This window comes from Aythya fuligula, chromosome 7 (genome assembly GCF_009819795.1).
Source record: "Aythya fuligula isolate bAytFul2 chromosome 7, bAytFul2.pri, whole genome shotgun sequence".
NCBI lineage: Eukaryota > Metazoa > Chordata > Aves > Anseriformes > Anatidae > Aythya > Aythya fuligula.
The window spans coordinates 34,732,760-34,742,851 of record NC_045565.1 but is presented as its reverse complement, the minus strand read 5'-3'; the positions used below and the strand labels follow the sequence as shown (position 1 = coordinate 34,742,851).

The following is a 10,092-nucleotide window of genomic DNA, read 5'->3' as shown; positions in this document are numbered from 1 at the left end:
ACTATGACTTCAGCCTGTGTAGTTTATTTCTCAGTACGCTTCTTGCTGAGCTGGGTTACAGCAAGCTGGATGCCTGGGAGGTGCTCTCTCTGTGCTCCCCCGCTGTCATGCCCACGGGTCAGCACCAGGCAACAGGGGGCTGTGAAGTCCCAGCCCCCTCTGAGGCCATTCCCCATTTGCAAACTTCCTAATAAAAGGCGATTAGAAAGCAGGGGCACAAATGAAATGCAAGAAGGACACCTGAGCATAAAGAAAAGCATTAGGATAAAATACGGTACTGAAATGTACTGTAGAAAAGTTTAATATAGGAATGCAAATACACATCAAGCTTTGATTTAAATACATATCTACCACTGAAATCACAATCACAAAAATCCTTTCCCAAAGTCCTTGCTCAGAGAGAGGAGCCCGTGCTGCTTGTTGGGTGGTGCTGGCCTGCCTGCTGATAGTGGCATCATTCTGGTTTGGCTCTGCAAGCGAAACTTGTTTCCCAGCTGAACTAACTGGAAGTGTCTGGGGAGGTCCTGATTTTTTCTTTAGCTCTGTGTTTAGCTTTGGCAAAACTGCCAAACTGATGAAAAAAAAAAAAAAAAAAAAAAAACAAAACAAAACACAAAAAAAAACATGTCATGTAAAAACACACTTCTACATTGAAAATAAAAAAACATTCCATTTTTCTGTCAGGCGTCTTACTTATCCTAGTTCTCCTTGGCTCCTTACCAAAGCTGTAGGAGGCAGAATTACTTAATATCCATTTTAGATGACCCACAGAATAAGATAATGAGGTGTATCATCTCCCTAGCAGCTGCAGAATGATTAAAAAATGAGAAGAAACTGCACAAATGTGCTCATGGTACACACAATTATATAAAATTAGTAAAGAGGAAAAGTGGAATAAACTGCTTGAGGTTCTTGTTGCATAGATAGGATTATGAAAAAGACTCCCTAATTGCAGAGATTTTTTATTATTATTATTAGAAATTGGTCACAGTGATCTATTGTTAGACTTTATGTTTTAAATACTTTTACCTTCTACAGTACCCTGCAATGACTAGACGTTAGTACACATATAATTATAGGAAGACCTTTATGCAAACACTTACTAAACGTAGGCTGCTGCGTGGTTCTGGAGTTACTGCAGGGCTGCACATCACTTCAGAAATTGAAAGTAGAAAATGGCAGCATTTCTTAAACATGCATTAGCTTCATTTTCTCACTTGGATCATCTGATAATACACTATCCAACACCTTTTAAGAGCAAAGCTCTTGTAGTTCATGAAGTTGTACCTGAGAAATTGTTAGACTTCCAATTTTATTTCAAAGGTTTTTTTTTTGTTTGTTTGTTTGTTTTCCAATTTCTTGTTCTCTAAAATAAGTGAACTCCTTGTGTTCCCTTCTGGGGTGATGTGATGAAAGTTAATGAAGTTTATGACCAAAAGGGTGGTCATGGGAATGGTGTCAGTCTGAAACTGGGTTAATTGGAAGATTATCTGATACCGGTGTCTGAAGGATAGGTCCCTCAGCAATCATTTTAATGAATTGTAATATGTAAATGTGGCCAGAGAGTCAAAAACAAAAACAAGAAGCAAAAGAACAACACGTATTTGGAACAGGAGAAGTCTGTTTCTTGTAGTTGGGATGTCCTCTGAAATTGTGTCACTGCAAAAAGTAGGAGGGAGATGGGCTGGAGACAGATATGTGCCATGATTTGGGGGAAGAACAACAAGAAAAAGATGATGCTCCTCTCCATGGATAAATAACGAGCTGGATGCTCACCGTGGCTGCCCAGGCAGGCAATGACAACAGCACAGCCTGGTTTGAATACCTGCCCTGGTGGCGGTCTTCAACAACAGTGCAGTGATGTCAGTGACAGGGAATTACCAGTCCATTCTACACTGTCGATTTATAGAGAAATAAACCAGCTCTTAGATATTATATCCACATTAGTTCTTCGTGACTAATGTTATTACAATGAATACCAGAGGAATTAGTAATGAATACCCACTTACTGTAAAGTGTCGCCAAATATATACTTAACTTGTAATGCTACTGGGAGCACATATATAATTTTTGTGTTTGTTATTATGTAAAAATATAACTTTGAGGGCTCGTTGGTCTAAATTTAATTATGTAATGGCATAAGTTAAACTGCATGAAAGATATATAATTATGGCTGACTGTTCTATCTAATACTATTAGCAGATATTACAAAACCAGCATTTTACTTCTATTTGTTTTAGTTCAGAGAGATTTTACGTGCTGTGTTTATGACCCAAAGCAAATGAAAGTTTTGCATCAGAGTATAACAATCAGAAAATGTCTATGATAAAAAGAGCTCTGTTTCACTCTTCCTTTCATAAATAATATAAGATTAAGACCTGATTGATTTCATTCTCCCATGATACATACCATAGTACTTTTTAATGATTTCTCTCAACTTTCCAATTAGAAATATTTATTTTTCTTTAAAAGCATCCAAAAATATGCTGTCCTTCTAATTTACTGTCCCAGCATTTATGATGATGGATGTTGCATTGTTTTGTGGTTTGCAGAGGGCTACACAGGAATGTTAAAAATATATGACTTCATAATTTTTGGTCTGAGTTGAATACTATCCTCTTGTGAGACGTGTAAAAATTTGTGGTCCTTTTTTTCTTTTGTTTTCAGGGAGACAGTGAAATTCGAAGCAATGGATCAAAGTGCTTGTTCTCAAAGTCTGGTCTGAAGTCAGAAAAACTTATTTAATGGGTTATTTGTCATATTTAAAAGATTTGTAGTGCAGGAAACTTTTCTGCCATGCTCTCAGAACTGTTCTCTCTGATACAAGGATTGTGGTGCAGAACTGTCACTTCTATAAATGACTGCTGAAATAGATAGCAAAGCCTAAAATGATGTGTTTTCTGCCATGAGAAAAGAAGGAGCTATTCAGGTCCTCATGGAGAGGATGTTGGATGCCCAGAACTTAGGGCCACATCACTCTGGTTTGGACTTTCCAGGATCTTCTATAGCAGGCTGTTGGGCAGAAAATCCTTGCTGCTTCTTCCCACATGGCATAATTCCCTTCTCAGTGCAGTAACCAGGGGCTGATCATGAGCAGAACACCAAACTAGAAGAGAGTGCAAACGATGATTTTGCAGAATATTAATTCCCACCTGGTAACATCAACTACCCCAGAGTGCCACGTGTCTTTGCTGCAGGGGAGGGCGAGGGTCACCAGTTGCAACAATAGCTTTGGCCAGGAAAATGGCAGCATCAGAAGGAAAAGTGTCACTCTGGGGCTGCACAGCCACGCTGGACCCCCTCTCTGATTTATGAAGATAAGCACTGGGGCACGGGGAGGCTCCACTGCCGGGGGTGGCCGTGCTCACAGAGCTCTGTGTTTGCATGACCGAGGGTTTATGCTACAGGAAAAGAATGTAACGAGGGAGCGCATGAGATATGGGTTTTTGTGTTTTAAGTGCTGAAGAATTTAGGGGGTTGCTGTTGTTGTTGTTAAGGTCCTGTATCCTTGGAGCGGTGGGTTTCTTTGTTTGCTCTCGCTTGAGCTCCTCTTGGCTTTTTCACCCTTGGCCCTGTTACAGCAGGCTGCAACAGTCTCTGTGTAGTTTCCCTATAAAGTAGTATATAGAGCTTAATCAGCATTAAAGCTGAGCCTACTCCCCTGCTTTGTTAGAGAAAAGGAGTTGTTTTCCAAAACAGTGTTGCAGTGGGGGGGTAGGACAAACTGGGCAGAGCAGGGAGGGCAGAGGAGGGTGATGAGCACGTGTCACTCGCCACCAGCCCTGCTACCCCCCTTGCAGGTGGGAGTCATGCTGGCTGGCAGCGTTCTCCAAACACAAATTACATTTTATGCCTGAAACAGGTTACAATTATTGTCTCATTTATTAAATATGTAAATAACTTCAGGATGGCCGTGTCAGTTTTACTTATATTTGAATATCATGTTATAATGCTTTAGCCTTCAAACAAAGTGAGGGTGGTTTAGTTTCTTCTGTATCTAAAAAGAAATGTACCTAGAAGCACTTTAGTTCTGGGGTTCTGCAGTCAGTGATGAGGTGAATCCAGTATTGTAACCTCTCCATGGGATGTAGCTGTTCGTGGTTCCCTGCCATTACAAAGAACCGTGTTACTTCAAACAGCTCGCGGGTTTGTCTCAGGAGGGAGTCTCTGCTCAACCACACCAAACTCAGTTTTGCAAGTTTGTGTGCAGCAGAGGAGACACTGAGAAAATCCTTGGTCCTCTAGAGAGGGCAGGAGGAGGCTATGCCTGGAATCAGGCTGAGCTCTAGTGGCACTGGGTGCCCACCGGCTCGCCTGAGCAGGGCATGGAGCAGCAAAAGGCAGAGCTCCAGGGCAGCAATTTCATATGAATTTGGCATTGTGGGACTTCTGGGGCAGGAGGTGAAAAAGGCCATGACCAAAGCAAGGACCTGCAAGCAGGAACATAGGAATATATCAATAGCACGAAGGTAGGATTGCTGACCTTGCGTTGAATTTCATGGGCTTAACGCCTTGCTGCAGGCTCTGTGCACTGCTTGGGGCAGCATGACAGCCCATCAAGGCGTGCAGGAATGCGTGCTCCCTGAAGATACGGAGGATGGAAATTTGCCCTCCCAGACCAGAAAATCTAGAGAATGCAACTTCTCCCAAGTATGTATAGCAAACTATTCAAATCCATGCAATAAAGCAAGTATTTCATTTCAGTGATGGATGCTATTCTTGGGAGCATTCTATTTTGTGTCCGAGCATTGTGGCAGAGGTCTGCAGAAAGGCTCTGTGGCAAAGGGTCAGGCTGTACTATGCCATATCTCTGCCTGTTAATTACAGAGTACTGCAATCTGCCACTGCAGTCACAATTCAGCAGGATCTTGATTTTGCAGCAAGTTAATGAAGTGAGGGAAGACTGGAGACACAAAGTCTCAGCAGCTGGCTAGGGGACACACAGATTTCAAAGGGAAAAGTTTTTTTTGTTTTGTTTTGTTTACAGTACAAAGCAAAAACTTTAGCCTGGAGGCCCCAAAACTGTAGATCCCTGTAGCTAAGCCCAGACAAGTCTTCATGCCTTTTGGCACATATGGGAATAAAAGGACTCAGATTTCTGGATAACACTCGATGCTGTGATTACAGTGAGGTTTCCTGGATATCCAAAAGGATATCACGGCTGATTGGGGAAGATGTGAGAGCAGCATTACAGAGGTGATTTCTCCCCACCAGAACCTCTCCTCTTGAAATAATCTTTCAGTTGTCTGAAGGGTTTATCCATGCTTCATTAACTTCAGCTATAATGCATGGATGCAATTCCTGCTGTAGCACGGAAGGGTAGCAAACACAGTTTTTTTCTTCATATTTTAGTACTCTATGCTCCATAGTGTACCAAAGTCCACCTCACAAGTGCCATACAGTTTGTTACTCCTGTATATACTCTTAGGTCCTGTTTGTACCTCCTGTCTAATGTCACCAGAGCATATGGTATTGTAGTCTGAAGTTTTTAAAACATGTTCACTCTTACTTTTTTTTTTTTTTTTTCAATTTATTCTCCCCCTTGTTTTTCTTCATGTTGTCTCCAGCAGCCCCTAATTCCTTCTAAAATTTCCTTCTTCTTTAACCAAGGGGAAACTGATGGAGGTTGATGTTTCCCTCAGTGTATCTCCTTTCTTTTAGCTGTCTGTACAAGCCCTCATGTTATGCTTGTTTCCAGGTAAGTTATTCCATACTTTATTCCATACTTGTCTTTTCCATATGGCTCTCTTCTGACTTGACCTTTCCAGTGCCCTGTGAACTAAAGCTCCCGCCTGAACGTGTAATTTGATAACCAGAGGCCGAGCGCCTGTATTTTGATACAGTCAAATATGAACTGTTAAAAATCATGTGTGCTTCTTACATCAACATATTATCAAAGTGAATGCAAGCTGAGGGTTAAGCCCCTCCAACCCGATCTTTTAAAGTGACACAGTGACACCAGGCAGGGGCAGGGATGGCGGCTGGAGAGAAACGGAGGCCTACCTGCAGCCCTGCTTCAGGGCTGACCAAGAGTGAGGCCAAATTGCCAAGCATCCCATGTATGTTACCAATTCTCAGCCTCCTGCTGAAGGAGGAGTGTTAAGTGTTTCCAAACAACTTCAAGGGGAAGTGGGGGAAGAATAAACAGAGGCAATGCAGTTGACAGACGTGCCCAAAGAGGGCTCCATGATGGCACCTCGGCCATCCTTGATCCTCGCCTCTCCTTTCCTGAGGCTTTCCTCTAGCCACAAGTGACCCACAGCTGCAGGGGGGGATATTTCATCCACACATCCCAAATCATAGAGACAGTACAGCAGAGGGATCTGTGGTTTGGGGTTTTTAGCTGATGCCTGGCTTGCTGTTCCTGCAGGGCAGAGGCTGAGCCTTAAAGCTGAGCGCAAACCAAGCTGCCAGCATATGCCACCCTCTGCCCCTATCTATAGGGAAGAAATGGCCATTTGTTAGCTTTCCCTTTCCCAGAGAGATAAAAACGAGGAGTGAAAAGATTATTTAGCTGTTCACATCCTGCTGCTATTGTAGGACAGAGAGCAGAGTGTGTTTTGGAAAGAAAAGCTACGCGTGGCTGAAGTAAAGAAAAACTAAATACCTATGCTAAGGAAGATAAGGAGAACAAAAATGAAAAGGAAAAAAGAAAAAGAAAGAAAGGAAGGAAGGAAGGAAGAATTAAAGAAAGAAACCTTAAAGAAACAGTAGCAAAAGATACAAAGGTAAATAAAATCTCAGACAGTGAAACCCCCTACAGCCATCCCCCCACCCCGTCCCCGAGAGTGCTAAAGAACAAAGCTGGGCAGGAGGAGCGGACAGCCCATCGCCCGCGGGAGCAACCTGCAGGATCGGGGCTGTGGCCCCCTTTGAAGCAGCCACACAACCTGGATGCAATTTTCATTTCCTGCAGGGAAACTCAGCCTTGTTCTTCTGAAGTGGATAAGCCAAGCCTCGTAAAACTAATTGTGGGAGGTGGTTTGACATGAGAAATGAAAAGTCAAGGTTTGGTCTCTCGTAGGCACATAGTGAGGCAGGGGCACTTCAGATTAACTTCACTTTTCTTTCTTTTTTCAGCAAAAGAGTTTTGAGACTGCTGTGAAAACGTACTGCTGTTCTTCAGAGTCAGAGTAACTACAATTCAGTAGCATTCCTTTAAGGATGTTGTTAATAAAGTATTTGGGGCTGTTTTCTGATAAACTATCAATTTATCAACTTCAACCCCATAAAATTAGTGCAGTAAAATGCAAGCGTTCTTTTCTTGTTAAGTTTTGGGGGAGGAGGAGGAGGAACATTGATAATATCTAGCTCATTCATGCTAGTGAATGACCAAGATATAATTGGCTCCACATTCTCTGTTAGCAAATATAGTTACTCAAAATAAAAATACTGCCATTTAAGTGAAAAGCCACATGGGATTACCAAAACTGTATTTAAAAGTCCCTAGCCCCCTTTGACTGTTTTTTGTTTGTTTGTTTTTTAAGTGAGGGAAAAAAAGCTTCAAAGCGTAAAAATGTCTACGTGGCATTTATAGGGGCCTGCCACAAACAAATCTTCTGGTTTAATTTTCACATTTTTAACCAGTGTGCTGTGTGGATTATGCATGTCCTTAATAAGATAGTCAATGGAGTTCATTAGTTTATATTTTTAGGGATTAAACATTGCTGAGTTTAGATGTTTTTACAGAAATGTAATTGATCCTGGGGAAGCAGGGATAATTTAGCATTTTGGTAATTAAGGCTATACATTAACTGCTCACAAGGATAGGGGTTGCCCGGGAAGGGATGTGATGAAGAAAATTCATGCTGCCAAGATAAGAAATGAGGGATAGATGTAGACAGCATTCAGAATTGAGGGCAACTTGGGGTGAGCGGTCTGGGGTGGAAGTCTGAGGGGAGAGGTGGAAGAAAACAAACGTTTTAATTGTGGGGAAAAGCAGCTGATAGGAGGCCCAGCTCTTTCCTAGGTGTATTTGTTCCAAGATGACCTGACATTACCACTATTATCCCATGGACGTGCCTGTCCCACAGGCAGCCCAGCAGGGGCTCAATGGCTTGAGCCAAGCACAGCGCAGGGCTCTGGCTTGGGAACTGTGGGATTTGCATCCGCTGAGTTTGGGGAAGGCATCGTCCAGATCACTGTGAACAGACACAAATCTGTGCACCCCAAATAATATATAGATATATATTTTAATAGAATCACATGGCTGTTGTGCCTGAGATGTCCAAAAACCTTATTAGGCCACCTTCAGCGGTTATTCCGGGTACAAGGAGCATGGGGTCAATAGGCAGAACTAAGTATCAATACCCAAAAAGTGAGACTGGGGAAGAATCTCACTGAATAAAAAGCAAAACTGCACAATAAGGGTTTCCAGGACTGGGATCTTTCTTTCGGTTGCTCTGCAGCATTCTGCACAACATGTGGGCATTATATGTATTTTGGTGGTACACCAAGGATTAGATAATCTGTATTTGGTTATTCTCCCAGACAGTCGGTAATGATAATTTGAATGAGGAAGATTTTAAAAAATGCATCTGGCAACTCTGTGGGCGTGTTGTTGTTTCTTTTTTTTTTTTTTTGAAAAAAAACAATATAAAATAAGTTTCTGGCGGCACCAGGAATAATTAGGAAACCAATAAATAATCGCTGAGCTCGAACACATGCAGATGACTTTCCAGAGGAAGCAGCCAGGGCTGCGTGTGCAGCAGAAAATGGGAAACCTTGGCTCGGGGTGGGGTGTGTAGGGAGAGGGGGGGGATCCCGAGGGGGGGTAACTTGGGGGGGTGCTCGGCGCTGGGGGCGGCGGGCGCTAGGACCCGGCGGGGGCGGCCTCATTTGTTCCGTGGCTGCAACGGTCAGCGCATCCCGCCTGCCAAAAAGGGGGGAAAAAACCCAAAAAACACACACACACGACTCTCTGAAAGAAAAAAAAAAAAAAAAAAGCCGAGCAACTTTTTTTTTTTTTTTTTCTCCCCCCCTAAGAAAGCGGAGCCCCGCGGCAGCCCGTGCGGCAGGAGCAGGAGGGGTTTGGGAGTTAACTGCATGCAGGAAATCTCTCACATCCTGAGTCCCGGCTCGCTCCTCGCCGTAACTGTATATTATGGTGCTGCTCTCCAGCCCCAGCTGATGAAAGTTTGTCTCCCTCAGTCCGGGCTAAGATGTCAAAGCGGCTCCGTGCGGGGCAGCGGCGCTTCCCTCCTCCGCGCCCCCCAGCCCAGCTCGCCGTGCTGCTGCTCAGCCTCGGCTGGCTCCTCGTAGCATCACCCAGAGCCCAAGGTAAGTTACCGAGAGCTGGACGTGCACACCGAGAGCTTTGGAAACCTCGAAACCCTTTCCTCAGCCCACGCTCCGTGTTACGGGGACACCGGCAGCCGCCCGGACGTGAGCTGCACCGGGGGGGCTCTCCGCACCCCTCCGCACCCCTCCCGAGCCCTCCTCGCTTTGCTGTCCCCCTCTTTTCCCTCCCCTAGAGGCCTCCCTGCCCCTTGGGGGCCCGTTCTGGGATCCCCCCTCCCGGTCCCGGAGCGGTCAGAGCCCCGCAGGCAGCCCCCGGCTGGGTGCAGGGTGCGGGATGCAGGGTGCGGAGTGCGGGGTGCGGGGGCTCCTTTGGGGTCTGGAGCCTGTTTGCAGCCGGTGCGAGCTGCCCTGCCGGAGAAAAGTTTGCTCGCAGCCCTGCTCATTCAAAGGGAGCGCAGGCAGGCAGCACTGGCTGCGTTTGGAGCATTGGTTTGCAGCCCGGTGATCCCCTCTCACAGCCGAGAAAGAGCGACTTGGCTCTGCACAGCAGCTCCGGGGCTCATTCGGGAATCGCTGGAGCCCCGGGCCCTGTCCTCTCCCTGTAGCCACAGCTGACAATGCATATTTCATGCGAGAGAGGGAGGGAGATCCTCTCGTATAAATATCTTTCACAGCACTGAAGAGCACGCAGATCTCTGCGTGTTCCTGCAAACTCGTCTTGGGACTTTTTTTCACTGCAACGTTAAACTTTGTACATGTTTGTTGGTCTCCAAATGTATGCACGGAGACTTTCTCTGGGACTTTGGCTCTGGGCTTGCTAGGAGAGAGGCAGAGGTGTGCTTGGCCACACGT

The 10,092-nt window shown here is 44.8% G+C and overlaps 1 protein-coding gene across 1 annotated transcript in view; it reads left to right on the top strand.

The window, feature by feature from the left end:
• The first annotated feature begins 9,011 nt into the window (after positions 1 to 9,011).
• The window catches only part of ADAM12 (ADAM metallopeptidase domain 12), a 181,505-nt gene continuing 180,424 nt past the window's right edge, over positions 9,012 to 10,092 (top strand). Inside the window, exon 1 of the mRNA XM_032191052.1 lies at positions 9,012 to 9,279. Within this exon, the coding sequence (XP_032046943.1) occupies positions 9,162 to 9,279 (118 nt within the window). The 5' untranslated portion in view covers positions 9,012 to 9,161. The remainder of the gene's footprint in view (positions 9,280 to 10,092) is intronic.